This window comes from Capsicum annuum, chromosome 4 (genome assembly GCF_002878395.1).
Source record: "Capsicum annuum cultivar UCD-10X-F1 chromosome 4, UCD10Xv1.1, whole genome shotgun sequence".
NCBI lineage: Eukaryota > Viridiplantae > Streptophyta > Magnoliopsida > Solanales > Solanaceae > Capsicum > Capsicum annuum.
The window spans coordinates 1,228,732-1,249,541 of record NC_061114.1 but is presented as its reverse complement, the minus strand read 5'-3'; the positions used below and the strand labels follow the sequence as shown (position 1 = coordinate 1,249,541).

The window sequence follows — 20,810 nt, the reverse complement described above, 5'->3', positions numbered from 1 at the left end:
CGGTTGGAATTTCGAGAGTTAAGGTTTACAAGCTTGAATCGCAAAGAAATTCCAATTGTGCCATATAAATTGAGATTGAGGGAGTAGGGTCGGAGCCATTTTGGGGTCCCTTTAACGAAAAATTACACGTTCTATACATGGTTAAAATTCTTTTGATGTATATATTGTAAGTGTTGAACCTCCTTCAAATAGTTTATGAACTATTTTAGCTTTAATTGAACTCACTTTTTGGACGTATTTTGTTGTTATATGATGCATTTGTGGCACTCGACTGTGTAGCGTAGTGATCAATGAAGTGGGTTTAGAAATGAGGTCTCAGATTTAAACTTCACTCTCTCAAGTTATGTGGCACAATTTGAATCCCGAGAGTCAAACAATTTTGAGTATGACATCTTCAAAATTTTCATTGTAATATAAGATGCATTTGTGGCACTCGAGGGTGTTGCATGTAGTGATCAATGTTGTGGGCTTAGAACCACGAGGTTTCAGTTCAAATCTTAGCAGAGACGAGAAACACTAGGGGGTCATTTTTGGTAGAGTAGATAAGAATAGTGCTTAATAGATTGTATTAATAATGCTGGGGCAATTGTCTACGAAGTAGATATAGAATCATGAGGTCTCATGTTCAAACTCTAACAAAGATAAAAAATACTAAGGGGTCGTAATAGTGTTGAATAAAGTGTATTAGTAATGCTGGCATAGTGGTCAATGAAATAGATTTAGAACATGAGGTCTCAGGTTCAAACTCTAGTAGAGACAAAAAAGATTTTACTCCCTTTGTGCCAAGTTATGTGGCATAGTTTGAATTTCGAAAATCAAATAGTTTAATATGACTGTGAATTCGGGTATGGGAGCTTCAATTTTTTTGAAATAAAACTAACGTATTTCGAGACTACATAAAAAGTACTATAAGTCACAATAATTGATAATTCAAAATACTTAAATGACATATGATTTCGAAATTCAAAAGGTGACACATAAATTGGGATGGATGACATGGGTGATTTCCTTCCATCCGTCCTAGGCTTGTAGACATATTTACCCGATAGCTGTTGGTGGTGGGAGGTGACATGTATCCTGTGAAGTCGAGGTGTGCACAAGCTAGTCCAAACTCCACTATTATAAAAAAAGATGCATGTGTGTCCTTGTGTGTAGTATACAAATTGGTATTCTTTGATTCTTAATTGTATTAGAAGTTTTGCTTATTAATACTCCCTTCGTCTCAATTTAAGTGTCTTAGCTTGACTAGGTACAAAGTTTGAGAAATAAAGGGAGACTTTTGAATCTTGTGATCTTAAATTAAAGATGTGTATAGTCCTTTTAATATCGTGGTCTTAAACTTGCCATGTAGAATGTTGGAATTGGAAGACTGACTAAATATAGAAAGAGACATTCTTTGGGACACACCAAAAAGGGAAGTAAGACACTTAAATTTGGACACAGAGAGTAGAAGTTATATGGTTATAATTAGCCTTATATATAGTGTATCAACATAACAACATACCTAGTACAAGCCCATCAAGTGGAGTCTGGAGAAGGTAGAGTGTATACATACCTCTAGGTAGAGTGTTTTTGATGGACCCTCGGCTCAAGGGAAAAATAGTCTAAAGCAGTTCAGAAAAAAAGAAGTTATAGAAGTACAAGAAATAACTAATAGTAACACGACAATATTACAACAAAATAATATGATAGTCGAAGTACAAGACAACATATAATAACATAATCGAAGGACTAGAAACTGTAGGAGTAATTCTACAACTACTAGTATAGACGGATAACAAGACAAAACGCTGCTACCTTATAGATAGTGTAAATGGTCAATTTTTTTTTTTTTGGGTCGTATACGCTATTTGTTGTTGTTCAAATTGGAATTCGTCATTTGTTATTTGTATTTCGAAGCTTTGCTTATTTAATACTTATATGTTTACAATTAGCCTTATAGAGAGTTTTAATGTAAATGATTTGAATTATTTTGTCTGATACTCTTTTTGTTTTCTTGTTGAATTCAACAACCTTCTCTAGCTGTTTTTAGCTTTTTATAAGGACTTGTAAAATGTCAATATGCAAGTTGTTTAAATTGTCCTTTTCTGTTTAGTTTCTTAAGATTCAGTTTATTTTTCCTGCATCACAGTGCTTTAGTTCATCCAACTAGGGTTTATGAACTTGATTCCCTTTTTGGACTTCTCATTCTAATAATATGCATTTGTATCCTTGTGTAGAGTTCTTCCATTCTTGTTTGTATTGGCAGCTTTGTTATTTGTCAGTAGTTTATATGATAAGAATTAACCTTATAGATTGGCTAAATGTAAATGATTCAAATTATTTTGTCTGATATTTTGTTTGACTTGTTGAACTATTGACCTTTTCTAATTGCTTACTTTATACTTATGTGGTTAGACTTAGTCTTATAGATAGTCTAAATATAAATGGGTTTCATTATTTTGTCTGATACTCTATTTTATGTTGAATTCGTCGACATTTTCCCCAACTGCTTAAGCTTTTTTTATGATTTCTTTACATTCAGGTGGTTTTAGGGATTCATGTGCTTTTTGTAAGTTGAACAGCTAGGGGGTAAGGACTTGATAAAGGAAGTATGCATAACGATAGCAATTCCGGTGCCCCAGGAACGCCTTCAGGACGGATACGTCGTCGCAGAGGATCAAATGAGGTGACTTCACCTTTTCATATTTGTTCTTTTAATGACTTGAGCTATTTTAAAATTTTTAACTATGAGTTTTTGTCAATTTGTTTAAGAAAGAGCAAGTACATTAATCAACAGAAAGATTAGTAAATAAAGTTGAGATGTTTATACTTTATAGTGACACCTCTTGGGATTGGAATTTTCTAGATGTTAAGGAGTCCAAATTTTCTAACTGTATCATTTTTTTGATATCTAAGAATCCTCTGTTTTTTAGTTTCAAAACTCCCTAGATAATGGGTTCGCACCCTACTCTTCTCCATGTAAGTACCAAATTTTCTTAATATTCTTCTCCATCTTCCCAAAATTACAGGTTCCTCCAGAAGTTGCCAAAGCAAATGGAAACCATTTGCTTGTTAATGATCGGTCCAAGTACAAATCAATGCTTATCCGTGCATATTCATCTGTGTGGATGATTGGAGGCTTTGCTTTCATCATTTACATGGGTCATCTTTATATTTGGGCCATGGTAGTTGTTATCCAAATCTTTATGGCAAAAGAGTTGTTCAATCTACTTAGAAGAGCACATGAAGACCGACATCTTCCTGGTTTCAGGTTATTGAATTGGTGAGTAAAATCAATTTTACGTGAATTTTCCTTCTTACTTTCACAAGTATGCATATTCTACTTATTTTGGGAGATCTGTCAATGGGATCGGTTCAAGTCATACCCAACTTTTGATAAAAAATTTTACTTTTGTAAAATATTTGCTGGGAATCAAAGTATATAGTTGGATAACTGTGCGGAATCTTTCAGATCTGAATATATTTGCTTTTTATTTATTCAAACTATATGGCATAAGTTCGAGCAATGCAAGTAATGAGCCTCTGTTTTCAGTCAGTTAGACCTTGGGTTATAGAAACTGTTCAGAAGCATTAGCTACTCTTAAGTTGCAACAGAATCCTACCTCTATTCATATGAAAATATCCAATAAATGCTATGAATACTAATTATCTGCTTTGTGGCTCATTTTCATTAACAGAATATGGTGCTCCATTCCACTTATTTGGTGGATATGTCAAATTACTTTTGTTAAATGTGCATAAACTACAACATGACAATAACAACACATCTAGTGTAATCCCTTTTTTTTTTTGATAAAGTAATAAATTTCATTATACAAGGGCAAAAGCTTGCCCGTATACAAGAAGTATACGAAATATACCTACTGTATCCTATACGTGGGGGTGGGGGTGGGGGTGGGGGTGGGATTGTACGTAGACCTTACCCTTACCTTTGTGAGGTATAGAGGTTGTTTTTAATAACCCTCAGCTCAAAAAGGAAGTTATTCAGAGAAGGGTTGCAAGAAAAAAAATGACAATAAAATATCAAGATACATAGCAAAATGAAGCAACAAATAGTAGAAACACGTAGAAGAATAGAAAACTAAGCAACTACTAAATACTATTACTAATAAGGAGAAGAGGATATGGAGCAAGCCCCTTGCCTCTCCCTCCTAACGCGCGAGCACACTAGGCTATTTACTAACCTTTTTTCTTGACCTCCATACTGTCCTATCTAGGGTCATGTCCTCAGTAACCTGAGGTTGTGCCATATCTTGTCTAATCACCTCTCCTAGTTCTTTTTTGGCCTACTTCTACCTCTTAACTGGCGTATTTCCTCTTCACATGTCCAAACCATCTCAGCCTCGCTTCTCTCATCTTGTCCGACACAAAGACCAGTCCCATCTTGCCCTGCATAACTTCGTTCCTAAATTGAACATCCTCATCTATCTGAACATCCTCATCTCTGCTACATTCATCTTTTGGACGTGGGCGTTCTTGACTGGCCAACACTCTGTCTCATACAACAATGCTGGTCTTACCACCACAATTGTTAAAAATAGTGTGCTCTCTAATAATTTAAACTTTTAGGTGAGTTGGTTGTGCACTTTAACATAGTATGAGTGCAGACATAGGTTACACGTTCAATTCACAACTACCATTATCAAAAAAGAACTTTCATGTGTTTGGCTCATGAAAAGTCAAGCCTGCTACCCAACTATAACATATATAGAGCCAAAAAGTTAAGCTCTAGACGTGTAATAGCTCTAGATAGAGACGGAATGGAACTCACCAAAAGATCAACTGAGGGCAGCAACTGGGCCTAATGAGGATGTATGTTGTCCCGTGAACCTGATGACCCTGCATTTATGGAAATGTAATGCCTGTGAAAGTAGGGCTGTCAGTACATATAAAACATGTATGAGTATGTAAAGCATACAGAATAACAAGTAGACAAGTAAGAATGTTCAAATGAATCAAACATCAAAGATGAGCAGTCATGAGCATATGAGCATCAGAAGTAAAATGTGAAGCAGTAATATGTGACCAGCCTTGGTGGTTCTCATATAGCATCCCAGAAGTTATTCATTTAAGTATATAATACCTAGTAATTTTCCTAGGTATTATAAACATGTAGTACTCGTTTTAGCTTAAGAATCGTATCACTATTGGATCTATGCAAGTGCAACCATGTGTGGCCAGTTATGTTCCCTTTTAACACGTGACAGACGTACCATATAACTTCTAAGAGTCTCAAATGAAGGCACGTACAATCGTGTAAGATTTATGAGCTTTTGACCCGTATATGAGTAATAACACAGACTTTGGCAGATAAGCATGCGAGTAATTTGTAGTAAAGAAGACACAGTTTCCATGTATCATATAAACTGTATCAGCCTTATAGGAGAAATATATGACTCCGGGTCGTGCCTTAATGGTGACGGAGGTTTTAGCTCACATACGTACTTGATTGGTCACTTACGATGTGCCATTGACGTCTTCCAAATGGAACTTTATCTTTATCACATAATCATATAGAAGCAGTATAAACAACTAACCAAGAAGCACGTCTTTACCAACAACACAATAATAACTCACGATCTACAAGCTCGACCAATACAATAAATAAGCGGTGTATCCCAACACCTTTCCTTTCTGCCGCTTCCCAATTGATTACATGACCTTACTATGACGTCAAGATTACTCCTCCGCTGCCTTCATAAAAAACAACCCCTTTCTCAGCTCAAACAAACATATATAACTTGAACTCATGGCTTGCGACACCGTTCCATGAGTTTCTTATTAAACGGCGTAAAAACGCTTGTATAAGCTCATAAATCAAGAACCCTTCTCAAAAGAAAAAACTCATAATTGAAGAGGGAGTTAAAAACTTACCTTTTGTAGTCAAACTCATTTGGTTTTCTTGCCAAATACTTCTGCAAAAGTGCAGCTTGAAACTAAAAGCAAAGAAGAAGTTCTTATTAGCAACACATTGACAATGCGCGAAAACTGATAGTGAACTATGAAGGATCCTTACTTTAGACCTTGGAGGTGAAAAAAATCTCCTTAGAGAGCTTTCAGAGGTGAACAAAAGAGTGAAAAATAAACTTTTGATCGAGTTTTAGGCATCACATAAACTTTCCGCCACCTCAACTTTATGGACTGACTTATGGCTGTGAAATTTTCACGGTTGTGAAAGTGACAGTGGATGACCATTCATGAGCGTGAAACCCACCGTACAAGGTGGTGGATTCTCATCCAGAAACTCACTTTCACCCACCACTCAACCACAGCCAAATCCACAGTCGTGGAACCATTTTTATGTCCGTAAATCCCACTATGGATGGCATGTCCTCGGACAAGTTCACTGTTTGAAGAATTGTTTCAATGCACGTCGAGAAGTATGGACTGTATCTTCATTTTACAGTCGTAAACCACCTAATATGATTCAACTCTTAGCCTTAAAGCTTAGGCCTTGAAGCCTTATACTATTTATGAACATATGAACCGTAAAAGACTTTGTACGGTCGTGAAATCCACAATGGGTTAACTCACTTACTTAGGCTTAAGTATTTGGATCTAATCTTGCTCAACTCTGTGGGACACCTCTGTACACCATATAGGCATAAATATTCCTTTCACACTTATAAGTTATGAACTTTGCAACTTGGTCATGCACGTACTAAGAGTTACTGGGTGTTAAAAACTGAAAGTGTGCTCTCGAATAGCTATAGTCTTAGATGAGTTGGTCATGCACTTTAATATATAATATTGCTGCAACGTGATTACAATCCAATTCATGTATAAAATGTGATTAGAAGAGGAAATATTGATGCAATCATGATTACAAGATGAAAGTGACATTGACTAACTAGATTATTCGAGCATAAACGTTGTTTGTTTGTTATATACTTTTTTTGTCCATCATTAATTGCCCAACTTTGTTTTTGGTTGCAAAATTCTGTCCATTTGTACAAGATACTTTTCCTCATATGCTCTCATTATTGTATGAAAATTGTTTACAAGAGAAGAATTAATATGAGTTGTTAGAGAAAACTAGAAGTAAAAAATGAGATACTTCTTTTTTTTGACAAGGTAACAAGTTGTATTTTGATTCAAAAGGGCCAGTGAGGCCATAATTACAAGGAGGTTAAAGAGAAGCTACATCTAACTTTAAACATCAAAAGAAATAACTAAAGAGGCCCTAAAAACTGTATGAGATCTCAGTATCATCTATATACTTTTCATTACACCAAAGTTGCAAAAGTCGAATACAATTATGCTTTATCTTCTGGATAGGGTTGCTTTTGTTATCAAAGCATGCTGAATTCCTTTCCTTCCAGATAGTTCACCATATGCAGCCTGAGATCATACTCCAACTCTTTTTTTTTTTTAGTTTCAGTTCCTCCTCCCCTGTTCCAACTAGATAGCATATCTAGTGTGTTAATTGTCATTGCCCTTCTCAAACCAATATTAGCAACAAATATGTTTGAGTAGTAACCCTAGAATGCTAAAAAAGATGACTATTTGTTTCTGCATACTTCCCACATAAATTGCAGATAGGGCATAGTTGTGTTCCCCTTCTTTGCCGTTTGTCTTGTGTCAAACAAGCCCTTTTAACTATCAACCATACAAAACAGACCACCTTGTATGGTATGTTGTCTTCCATAGTTGCCTCCCAAGCCAATGTACCTGAAGATTGTTGTTATTCGTCATGTGATATGCTGACTTGTCTGAAAACGCTCCTGTTTTGTCTTGTAAGCAACATATTCTTTCTTTCTCTGTGGAAACTCCGTTGAAGAGATTAATACCGTTTATATGTCCAGCTCCCAGTCATTTAAAGGTCTTTTAAAGCTGAGGTCCCATCCTTGATTGAGATACTTTTATATCAAAACAAAAAACATTCAACTTCTTTGAAAAGCTAAACTTAATTAAACCACTTCTATTTAAGTACGAGAACTTTCAACGATTGTATCTACCCATAACAAAAAGAAGGCACTAAAATTGGGATGGATGATAGTGGAAACTTGTACGTATGTGTGAATAACAACTAGACCTCATTTTTTTTTGGTTTGTATGTGTAAAAAGAAAAAGAACGATTTGATGCCAGACCGCACAATCTTTTTAGCCACTAGAACATATATTTTTTTCTTGGTAACCGTGGTGTCGAGGCCAGCTTGCACTTACCTCGACTAATTCCACGGGATACCTGCCAGTCTGCCACCTCCCACCAACAACAGGTACCAGGTAACTAGACCTCATAGCGCTCAACCCAACTTCATTGAACCACTAGGCCACACCCTTGGGTGCTATCCACTAGAACATATTGTTTTCGAGAGGTTGGCGACTATAGATTTCCCATCTATATCCAATCCTAACGAGAATACAAGTCGCTTCTGGCCTGTCTTGTAGTCCTTACTCTTTTAGCTTATGTAGTCGCCCATCTTCCTTCACACATGCATCCACCAAATAGCTCCTTGGTTTGGGATGAAGCTGAGTTTGATATATGCGACAGGCGAATGGAAGACTCTCATTTCATAACCCCTAAGGAACATAATACGGTTTTAGAGGAGAGGTGATATAAAGGGCTCGGGATGGATGTAGGGATTTTTGTGATAGCCGCATGTACAATAATGAGGAGGCTTCGTGTCTATACTTGTAGATTTTGGCCATTCAGGGAAAAGAAGAGTTGTTGCTATGAGGTCTTAGTTTGGGTTTTGCTATCAGGTTTTCCTGTGGAACTAGGACTACTTTTGCCAACTGATGAAAACTGCCTAATTCACGGGATGAAACCTCCAAATGATCAGGCTCCGAGGATTAAATTGGCAGATGCATTGTTGCCTTTACACCATTTCATGCCGTTCACAGTTGCTATTGTTGAATGCCATAACATGTGATTCACATTTGCACATTGTAGTCGATCTTTATCCTGAAGCTTGACACTAGTTATTATATTGACATGGCGTCATGGTTTTCTTGATCACTCTTTCTAACTTTGTTAAACTCCTACTTTGTTTTGCAGGCACTTTTTCTTCACAGCAATGCTGTTCGTATATGGCCGCATGCTAAGCCAGAGACTTGTCAACACTGTTACTTTAGACAAATTCCTATACAAGCTTGTCAGCAGATTTGTTAAGTATCACATGGTCACGTGTTATTTCTTCTATATCTCAGGTTTGTTCTATATGTTTGAAGCATTTCCTTTCATGCAGTGTTTCATTGTCGAAAGCATTTCATAATTGAACAATATCCAAGACTTAAAGTACTAAGTTGTTTGTTGCACTGCTGTCCTGGGGTGCCATTCTTCAAGCCTTGGGTTGTCATAATTCATGTACATCTTCTGTTGATTGTTTGAGAAATTTTACTGAATTGTTTCCTCTCCTTTGAAATCAGGTTTCATGTGGTTCATTTTAACACTGAAGAAGAAGATGTACAAGTATCAATTTAGCCAATATGCGTGGACACATATGATTCTTATCGTAGTGTTTACACAATCCGCTTTCACTGTTGCCAATATTTTTGAGGGAATTTTCTGGTAAGGCACCTTCAGTTTCATAGATATTTTTTTCGTCCTCCATCCACCATAGGTAATACTGGTTTGGGATGAATTTAAATGGAGCGACATGGATAGTGAGGATTCATATAGCTGACCCCAACTTGCTTGGGATTGAGGTGTAGTTGTTATATCCACCAAAAATAGAGAAGGAAATTGCTGTATTGACTGACTAAACTAACCTACCATGGCTACCCTAGCATAGGGTCCTACCCTCTCTTGCATGTGCTGGAGATTTAAATCTGCTTTGTTTCCGAAACTAATCATTGTGTCCAAGTCCTTTCCTCTTGGTGAATATATCTAGTAGAAATGCTTGGGGGGCATCTTTTAGTTCTTGGGGAACATACATTTGTATTCTGATTTTGTTTTATACATGCAACAAATCCAACATAGATATGGAACTTCAAACACAGATACATTTTAATGCAGGTTCCTACTTCCAGCTTCGCTCATCGTGATCAATGATATAGCTGCCTATTTCTTTGGATTCTTCTTTGGAAGAACTCCTTTGATCAAATTGTCCCCTAAGAAAACTTGGGAAGGCTTCATTGGAGCATCTATTACAACCATTATCTCTGCCTTTCTGGTAACTAGTGCAATAGCAATTGCAGTACACTTATACTTTCAGTACAGTACATAAGCCTTTTCTTCATTTCGGAATGTTTGCATAGTGGGGATATTTTTAATACTACTCTTATGTGGTTATGCTACCTTCTCAAGACAGATTCATCTAAATTCTCAAGCTAAAATTGTATTGTTGCTTTTATGTATGTTTATAGAATTCACTAAAGTTTTCTTCTGGAAAGTGCTCGAGAAGGGTATATTTTCTTTTTCTTTTTATTTTCTAATCATTATTTGTTGTTTCTTCAGCTTGCGAATGTGTTTGGTCGTTTCCAGTGGCTGACATGCCCTAGAAAGGTAATTTTTTCTGGTAAAGTTCTCTGTTGTCTTGGGAGACTAGCTGCTCAGTTTTGAAAGCTTGACTTCCATATTTTGTGGTGCAGGACCTATCAACTGGTTGGCTTGATTGTGATCCTGGCCTGCTGTTTAAACCAGAATATTTCACTTTGCCAGAATGGTTTCCTGCATGGGTAAGTTCTCTGTCAAACAAAAGTTACTTAAATTTGCGTTTGTATGTGCTTTTGTCACTATTACATGCAGAAGCTTTTCTTTTAATCACATAGCATGGGCATATGTTTGCTTTGGTCATGTCTGTTTCTCTTTAGGAGGAATCCACCTTTTATTTCCTATTTCTTGGTGAATTTGTTGTAGACACTAGATATAAGAAAATGGCAGCCCGCACAAAGCATCTCCCGTTAGCAGGGCCCTGGAAAGGCTGTTTCCCAAGGGGTGTGATTTAGACAACCTACCGTAATGCAAACATTAGTGATTGCTTCCACGGTTCGAAGCCGTGACCTATAAGTCACTAAATATGAATTTGTCATAAGATGTCTTTGGAAAAGGCATATGATAAAGTCCCGAGGGAGGTCCTTTGGAGATGCTTGGAGGTGAGAGGGGTTCCGGTGGCGTACATCAGAGCTGTTAAGGACATGTAAGATGGAGGGAAGACCCGAGTGAGGACGGCGGGAGGTGACTCAGAGCATTTTCCGGTCGAGATAGGGTTGCATCAGGGATCGACTCTTAGTCCGTTCCTTTTTGCGTTGGTGATGGATGTGTTTACGCGGAGTATTCAAGGCGAGGTGCCTTGGTGTATGTTATTTGCGGATGATGTAGTGCTGATTGATGAGATGCGGGGGGTTTGGGGGGAGGGGTGAATGACAAATTGGAGGTTTGGAGGTAAACCCTTGAGTCTAAGGGATTTAGGTTGAGTAGGTTCAAGACGGAGTTTTTGGAATGCAAGTTTAGTGACTCGAGGCAGGAGGATGAAGTGGTGGTGAGGTTGGACTCACAGGATGTTTGTAAGAGGGATAATTTTAAGTATCTTGGGTCTATGATCCAGGGGAATGACGAGATTGATGAGGATGTTTCTAAACATATTGGAGCAGGATGGATGAAGTGGAGGCTCGCCTCGGGAGTGTTGTGTGATAAGAAGGTGCCCCTTAAGCTTAAAGGCAAATTCTGTAGAGTGACAGTTCGTCTGGCCATATTGTATGGAGCAGAGTGTTGGCCGGTTAAGCATGTTCACATCCAAAAATTGAAGGTGGCGAAAATGAGAATGTTGCGTTGGATGTGTGGGCTTACTAGAGGGGACAGAGTTAGGAATGAGATTATCCGGGAGAAAGTGGGAGTGACTTCGGTGGTGGACAAGATGCGGGAAGGAAGGCTGAGATGGTTTGGGCATGTGATGAGGAGGGGCGCGGATGTCCCGGTTCGTAGGTGTGAGAGGCTAGCGTTGGATGGCTTCAGGAAGAGTAGAGGTAGGCTGAAGAAATACTGGAGGGAGGTGATTAGACATGACATGGAGCAACTTCAGCTTACTGAGGACATGACCCTAGATAGGAAGGTGTGGAGGTCGAGGATAAGGGTAGAAGGCTAGTGTTAGTGTGTGGGTTGTAGCAAGCAATCAGGAGAGTGCTTGTGTAGCCGGTGGGTTAGTAATCATAGGACAGTGTACATATGTGTCTTTGGTATGTGAGTGTATGTTACTACTAGGTGGGTGTCCTATTTCTTATTTCTTAGTTCCTATTTTTCTTATTCCGTGTTGCTCTTATTTTTCGTATCTCATATTTCTTTGATTTTATTTTATTATTTCTTATTCTTTATTTCGGTTATGTCATCCATCCCCTTGTTTACTATCCTTTATCTTGAGCCGGGGGTCTATCGGAAACAGCCTCTCTACCTCTTCGGAGGTAGCGGTATGGACTGCGTACATCTTACCCTCCCCAGACCCCACGCTGTGGGAATACACTAGGTTTGTTGTTGTTGTTGTTGTAATAAGATGTCTTTGGGATATTTTCTGTGCGGGGATGTGTACGTGTACACTTACAGACATACATATATACAAACATATGCTCAAACTTGGCCTCAGCTGGCAAGTAATGACTCTAACTTTGAGAGTGCACATCTAGACACCTCAAAGTTGGAGTGTTTACTTGCCAGTTGAGGCCAAGTTTGAGTGTTTATTTATGTATTATGCATACCTATACTATACAATATTCTGAAAATTCGCATTTAATAAATTGCGCAGGTCATGAGTTCCTTCATGTTAGAAGGTGTTTTTGTTTTGACCATCTCTATGAATCAATTTTGATCAATATACCAACATCAATATTTCCATATCTTATAATTAATAATATTTAATAATATGCTCTAAAAAAGTATTTATCGGAAGTAGATCAGGGTTCATTTGATGAATACCCCTTATGCTAGGTTTTCTGTTGCAAAGCCAAATTAAAGTAGGGTCATGAGTTATGGTGTATGGACTAAAAAAATCTCTGTTGCATTGATTTTTTTTTTTTGGGTTCCTGTGAGTTTCGATGTTGGGTACACAACAAACCCAGTGTATTCCCACCTAGTGAGGTCTGGGGGGGGTAAGATGTACGCAGTCCATACCTTTACCTCTGATGAAGTAGAAAGGCTGTTTCCGATAGACCCCCGGCTCAAGGCACGAGATACCACACAAACACATAGTGCCGCACAGAAGCAGATTACATAACATAGATACGGCACCCATAAGTAATATAAAGCAGAGGAAAGCAGGGAAAGCACACAGATTCGTAATACAACATGGAACACGGAACACAGAACACGGAATCATGACAAGAATAAAACCCCCACCAAGTAGTTCCCTACACTAGCGACCCGAACTGGCTCTAATCCTCTGCCGTAATTCGCGTCCTCCAGACCTTCCTATCTAGGGTCATGTCCTCGGTGAGCTGTAACTGTTCCATGTCCCGCCTAACCACCTCACCCCAGTACTTCTTCGGCCTACCCCTACCCCGCCTAAAACCATCCGACGCTAGCCTCTCACACCTACGGACCAGGGATCCATGCTCCTCCTCTTCACGTGTCCGAACCATCTCAATCGTGCTTCCCGCATCTTGCACTCCACTGAAGTCACACCAACCTTCTCCCGGATAGTCTCATTCCGAACTCTATCCCCTCTAGTCAGTCCACACATCCAGCGCAACATCCGCATTTCTGCCACCTTAGACTTATAATATTCTTTCAGGTTTTCTAAAAGTTAAAATAATATATTAAACGTATTTAAGGGAAATCCTAATGTATTAATTGAGGTTTTATTAAGTTAAAATAATAGATTAAATGTCTTTAAGGGAAAATAGTTCCACTTGAATGGAGAATTGTAAAATAAAGAAAACTCAGGTTCAAAAAAAATTGTAAAAGAAAGAAAACAGATCAGGGAGAGAAAGTTCAGCTCGAACGGTTCTTAATTATTGTTTCCTAACATAGCAGCACTAACAAAAAATTACAGTAATTACGTCTGCATACAAATGCTTCTATGCATTTTAATATTTTGATCCATGTAATTGAAAAACTAATCGCAAGTGGCAGATAAGGCAGCGACATCGTAATTTTGGTTTGTCCAAGAACAAGTGTATTAGCTTAATGCTGTTGTAGCTAATAGTCTTTAATTCATCTCATTGTTTCTCCCTTAAAATTTAAAATGATCTGTGTGAACATTGTTCAAATATAGTTAATACAAGGTACTAAACCACTAAAATTTTTGGCCGTGATATGAAGTTGATTTGAGGTTTTGGGGTTCACTCACAGACCCAGCCCTGCTGCTTCCATCAGTCTCTTATCCTAAGTTTCTTTCTCTGCATGAATCAAGTTTTTTGACAGGACCATCCCGACTGAGGGGCAAATCATAGATCTACTATGCTCTTTTCTTTTTATTATTCTTTAATCTTATTTCCGGTTAGAAGCCTTTTCCGGAAGTACTTTTTGAAGTTGAAGTACTTGTTAGCCAAACTTGATCACTGAATATTGACAAATCAAAAATGGTAAACTAAAGAATTTGGTATAGAAAATAATTACTCAAGTGAGTCTTAAGTTTCCATTATGGTGCTAACAAGGTGATTTTAAAGTATCATATTTCAATTGGTGAAAACTACTACTAATATGTAATATCATATTTACTTCTGGATGTGAGGTTTATCAAAATGCCTTCTAATTAACAGTTGTCAAAACAAAGTTGTGAAAGATATGGGTTTTCTTCAAGTATCAATTTCTGTGATAATAGTTCATAAAAGTGTTCAGGCGATCTAATGTGATTGGTATTATTTTGATTCTTCTAATCCGATACTTGAGATTATCAAGTGATTCATACTGCATGAGAAATGCCACTCTTTTCAGCCAATTGCAGAATAAGCTGAAGTTATTTTTGATTCTTATCTCTGCAGTTTCTTTCGAGAGAGATTGCTGTTTTGCCTGTACAGTGGCATGCTTTATTGCTTGGCTTGTTTGCTTCTATTATAGCTCCTTTTGGAGGCTTTTTTGCTAGTGGGTTTAAGAGAGCCTTCAAGATCAAGGTACAAGATTCACTATTTTTATCTTATTTTAATTTCTAGATGCCTTAGTAGGTCCTTACTATTACCATACTTACTAACTAATATGGCTTCCCTCGTTCTATTTGCTGTAGGATTTTGGTGATAGTATACCCGGACATGGCGGTATGACAGATAGAATGGATTGTCAGGTAAGCTAAATTAAATATGGGTTCTGAACTTATGTAGACAGGTATTATCTAATATTAAAGAATCCTTTTTGGCACATTACATGTCTGAGCATAAAATTGTCGGCCATGTATTCTCTTGCCCCGACTTCTTGGGATTACGTACAGTATAAGTTAATTCAGGAAAAAGAATTAGTTCTATCCAAGAAGGGGTAGGAATCTTGGAACATGCAATTTTAGCTTGATGGATCAAAAGATGAAGAGTTGGTTGGTTTCAATCTATCATCTTCTGAACTGTACATTTTAAAATTTGACATTCATTTAATACACTTGATGAATATTCAGTTACTACAGTGATATATTTTTCCAGTTTCCACTTGTTCCCTAATGTGGGCATTAGGATTGTTCGTAATAAACAATCCTTCTAATTATTAATTGGTGACTTAATTCCTGACTGATACAAGATATTGTAAAATGACTAAAATCCAATGTCGAGTCGTTTTCATTATGATGCTGAACCACCTCGTGAAACGAATGTTAGTTTTCCAGATGAGATTAAAAAGAGGAAGCATCGTGGGTTCCTTATGTGTTGAACAGTAGCAAAGCCTTAGTACGGTCAGTATAACCCCCCCGCAAACAAATAGAATTATGTTGATGCGGATAGCGCAATGGATCTATCTCTAGCCTATGTATGAAAAAATCAACACTTGAAGGGTGAAACCGACAGAAGGTTCTTACCCTTACCTGGATTTAATAATTTAGCAGGAACAGCCAAAGCGATGTTGCATATCGATTTCGACCTCTTACATTGATTACTAGAATTATTATTTTCAGACATTCTTTCGTAGGTTTCACCTCTCCCTCTTGCATATCACTCCTTGCTGATCAGTAGTATTTAGTAGTTCTAATCTGAATGACCAAGATTATCTTTTTTCATGAGGAGTTTTATTTCTACAGATGGTGATGGCTGTTTTTGCATATATCTATCATCAGTCCTTTGTCGTGCCACAGAACTTGTCAATTGAGATGATATTGGATCAGGTATGTTTCTCGAGTTCACATGAACACGCTGAAAAAATCTTAATGAAGTATAACAGTAAGTGTTGATTGATGTTCTTCTGCAATGGTGTAGATAATATTGAACCTCACATTCGAGGAACAGCTAGCCGTGTACACAAAACTTGGGCAGATCATCCAGGATAGGACGTTTGGAGAATCTTGAGTATGATTGATGTCGCCTTCAGATAAGATTATCTTGTATATGTCCTCTCCTTTTGTTTTTCCCCTCAGAACTTAGCGTTTATCCCACCGGCCTTGACTTTTTCACGAGCTGTACAGTGAATCTCTACCTTCCCCAAATAATTGGGCATGATGAAGCATCATTTGTGAAAATTCTTGTGCCAATTGGTTTAGCTAGTTGATCCATACCTAATTGGTCTGATTTCCATGACGACTGACAAGGCTAAACTTGCCGACTGAAGAGAGCACTGAATCATTCTAAAGGGGAAGTTGCATTTTAAGGCATAAGTTGCGTCGTTTTAGATATATAGCTTTGATACAGGAGAAAGACGATGCAAGTTAGAAACAGAGTTTGTAGTCATGGTAAAATTTCCCTGATTACTTGCAGGAGTTTGGTGTAATTGGCAGATTTTACATGGTATCAGTGTGTATTTGATATTTGGTTGTGGAATTGCTACTAATTTATGTAAAACAGTAGCACATTTTTCTCAAGCTGGACTTTGTTCAATGTGTTGTAAGCAGTGCAATGTTAAGTTTGTATCGAACTCTGCGAAATTTCAGTTGTTTAATAAAAATCTAACGAGCATAAATTATGATGGAATCTATGTATTATTGTATACGAGATTGATAAATTTGGGTTAATAGAATCTAAAAATAAAGGTTACCTTTGAATAGAACCTGATAATTATTTTGTGTATAACTAACAATCTATAAATTTACTCCCTTTGCCTCAATTTTCCTGGCATAGTTGAATTTTTGGAGTCAATCAAGTTTTTCTCAACCAAAATTTTTTTATACGCTTTTTAAATATCTTAGGTTGTTAATATTGTGATTTATAGTATTTTTGTCGCCAACACCTACTGATTTGGACTGAAAACGGTTCGTTTTGTCCGTTTGACCACCAAATGGCTCCACCAATCTCATTGGGCCACCTTCACTTGCTCCGCAATCATTGGGGGCCTGCTGGTCAGTTTTCGGCTCTAATCGTGCCCGAGCTCCGATCCCACCTCGAGAATCATGGGCTAACATCCACTGATTTGGGCCGAAAATGGCTCGTTCACGTCGTTTCGTCCGTTTGATCTCCCAAATGGTCTCACCGAGATAAGTTATCCCATCATTTATGCCTTAGTGATGAGATAAGTTATCCCATAAATATGCTGGGATAACTAATCTCGGTATAACTTGTTCTAAACCAAGAGACCTCTAAAAGTATGTTTTTTTTTTTGTTTAGTTTTAGAACAACAAAGTTGCCACAAAAAGCTTTTACTATAAGTACATCTTTCAGTTTTTTTGTAGTTTTACAGACAACAAAATCACCACAAAATGGTGTCGCTAAAAGTATCTTTTCCCGATTTTTTTATAAGTTTTAGTGTCAACAAAGTCGCCACAAAATGCTGTCAAAGTATAGTTTTTTGAAAATTTTAATTGTATTAGTGACAACAAAGTCGCCACCAAAAACTGTCCATAAAGTATATTTTCCAGATTTTTAATTGTTTTAGTGACAACAAAGTCGCCACAAAAAGCTGTCAACAAAGTCGCCACAAAAACGTGTCACTAAAAGAATATTTCAGATTTTTTAATTGTTTTAGTGACAAAAGTCGCCACGAAAAACTGTCACTAAAGTATATTTTTCAAATTTTCATATGTTTTAGTGACAACAAAGTCGCCAAAAACCGGCCCATTCGTGCCGTTTCGCCCATTTTACTCGAAAACGGCCCGTTCGTGCTGTTTAGCCCGTTTGACCACCAGAACTGCCACGCCCACCCCAATAACCCACACTAGGCCGCTGCCCAGCTTGCCGAGCACACCAATTTGGCCCGAAAATAGCCCGTTCGCGCCGTTTCGCCCGTTTGACCAACCAAACCGTCAGAAAACCAAAATGACCCACACTAGACCGCTCCCTAGCTTGCATGGGGAAGCCCGGTCGATTTTCGATAAAAATCAAGCCCGAACCCCGGGCCCACCTGATGCAAGTGCGACTATGAAGATCAACGTGTGTACAAGTGCATCAAAGTATCATCCTAGGAAGTTCAATGTTGAGATGTGAGAAGGATCAAAAACACTCCAAAGCCACCCTATTTGCTCATTTATTACACTAGAGGGGTGCCCCCTTTTCATTAAGGGTCTTTTGGTCATTTCATATTTTATGTAATAAGGAGACTATATATAGTTTAGTATTAGAGATTTTCATGACTTAGTTGATTATTGTTGTAAGTTTTGACTTTTGAAACACCAAAGTCCTCTCTCTATTTGAGGCAAACCGAAACTTGTAACTAGGATAGCAATTTAAGGGTGAAATCTCTTGTAATTGCTTGTTTTGGAGAAACCTTGGCGCTTGAGTGGTGGAATCCTCTCTTGTGTCATCGTAAGAGTTAGGTGATCATGTGTGGAGGTGTTAGGGGTCTTAGAGTTTTATGTACTCTTTGGTTACTAGGATTTACACTACCTTTGTCTAACTATCTATCCTTTTGTTTGTTTTCATCTTGTATTAGTTTGTATCTTGTGTTGTAAGCCGTGTGGTGTTGTCTTGTTATAACATTGTCGTTGTTCTTTGTTGTTCATTATATTGTGTTGTAACTTAGATTGGTTGGCTGATTTTGGTGTCACCAACACCTTGTTAACTTGTGAAACTCGTATTCTTGTTCTTGGCCGAAACTAGCTCTCAAAGGGTCCTCGGTTTGTGCCTTGTTGAGTGGACTGTTTTGGTGTCATTTCGTGAGTTCCTAGTCTCTTCCGTATCATTTGATATCAAATGATACTAAACGGTATCTAAATGAGCACAAAACAGTCCACAATCTTCGCAAAATAATCCACACGACAAGACACCAAACGGAAACAACAAACAAAAACTTAAACGAAAAAAAAGATAGGTAACTTGACACAAAGAGAACACATAATGTAGCAACTAAAGAGTAAATTAAACTCTAAAACCTCTACAAAATACGTTAACAAGCACCAAGTTCTTACGGTGACTGCCAAGGGAATCAACTCACCTCAAGATCCACCGTTTCCAAGCAAAGAACAATATTGGCTTTTCCAAGCCCTAAGCTCTGATACCAAATGATACGGAAGAGACTAGGAACTCACGAAATGACACCAAAATAGTCCACTCAACAAGGCACAAACCGAGGACCCTTTGAGAGCTAGTTTCGGCCAAGAACAAGAGTTTCACAAGTTAACAAGGTGTTGGTGACACCAAAATCAGCCAACCAATCTAAGTTACAACAGAATATAATGAACAACGAAGAACAAAGACAATGTTATAACAAGACAACACCACACGACTTACAACACAAGATACAAACTAATACAAGATGAAAACAAACAAAATGATAGATAGTTAGACAAAGGTGGTGTAAATCCTAGTAACCAAAGAGTACATAACTCTAAGACCCCTAACACCTCCACACACGATCACCTAACTCTTATGATGACACAAGAGAGGATTCCACCACTCAAGCGCCAAGGTTTCTCAAAAACAAGCAATTACAAGAGATTCCACCCTTGAATTGCTATCCTAGTTACAAGTTTCGGTTTGCCTCAAGTAGAGAGAGGACTTTGGTGTTTCAAATGTCAAAACTTACAACAATAATCAACTAAGTCATGAAAATCTCTAATACTAAACTATATATAGTCTCCTTATTACATAAAATATGAAATGACCAAAAGACCCTTAATGAAAAGGGTGCGCCCCTCTAGTGTAATAAATGAGAAAATAGGGCGGCTTTGGTGTGTATTTGATCCTTCTCACGTCTCAACATTGAACTTCCTAGGATGATACTTTTCTGCACTTGTACACACATTGATCTTCATAGTTGCACTTGTATCATCCTCTCCATCTTGAGAGGAATTTGCCTTCAAATTCAAGCAATCGTCACCGGCAAGCTCTCCTTTTTTCATCATCTCTTCATTGCTCTTCATAAGGTTAGGATGTTCAACCAAGGGTCCCATGATATCATCAAGCATGCTCCTTGGATTTATATGTTCTACAACCTGCACATAAGAAGATTTGATACTAGGTAAAGTGCTAGTATCTCGGTTAGTAATCAACAAAGAGTCCTTGTGGGAAAATCCCACAATCCAAACTCTTGGCTTCTCTCCTTCTTCATCCTCCTCACTCTCGGCTTCTTCTTCCATACCCTCACTAAGCATGACTTTCCTTTCCATATACATAGGCACTACAATCTCACCTTCACACGGCCAAACATCTTCCTCATCCCCCTCCTTTGGCTCCTCGGGTTCTACCTTCTCTCCATCTTGAGATTGATCATCAATATCCTTTGGTTCAAGTCCCACCTCCTCCCCAAGAAAGTAAAATTTTCCCTCTCTTAGGATCACATTTCTCCTATTTGGACACTCGTTAGCCTTGTGTCCCCAACCTTGGCATTTAAAACATTGAAAGCCCTTAGAACTTGAAGAGAAATGTGGTTTACCTTAATT

At 37.9% G+C, this 20,810-nt stretch overlaps 1 protein-coding gene across 1 annotated transcript; it reads left to right on the top strand.

Moving 5' to 3' along the window:
• The first annotated feature begins 2,476 nt into the window (after positions 1 to 2,476).
• LOC107868461 (phosphatidate cytidylyltransferase 1) lies at positions 2,477 to 16,971 on the top strand. The gene is made up of 11 exons (XM_047410497.1): positions 2,477 to 2,668; positions 3,012 to 3,265; positions 9,005 to 9,156; positions 9,376 to 9,517; positions 9,965 to 10,121; positions 10,406 to 10,453; positions 10,540 to 10,626; positions 14,860 to 14,988; positions 15,099 to 15,155; positions 16,089 to 16,172; positions 16,264 to 16,971. The coding sequence occupies exons 1-11, from the start codon at positions 2,594 to 2,596 to the stop codon at positions 16,351 to 16,353; spliced, it is 1,275 nt and encodes a 424-aa protein (XP_047266453.1). The 5' UTR covers positions 2,477 to 2,593; the 3' UTR covers positions 16,354 to 16,971.
• Positions 16,972 to 20,810: the final 3,839 nt, after the last annotated feature.

What these genes read in the sequence shown, in the direction of transcription:
- LOC107868461 (XM_047410497.1), top strand. Translation starts at nt 2,594, where the DNA reads ATGCATAACGATAGCAATTCCGGTGCCCCAGGAACGCCTTCAGGACGG. An exon ending in CCATTATCTCTGCCTTTCTG is followed by an intron (nt 10,122 to 10,405) that starts GTAACTAGTGCA and finishes TTGTTTCTTCAG; the next exon opens with CTTGCGAATGTGTTTGGTCG. An exon ending in CAGATAGAATGGATTGTCAG is followed by an intron (nt 15,156 to 16,088) that starts GTAAGCTAAATT and finishes TTATTTCTACAG; the next exon opens with ATGGTGATGGCTGTTTTTGC.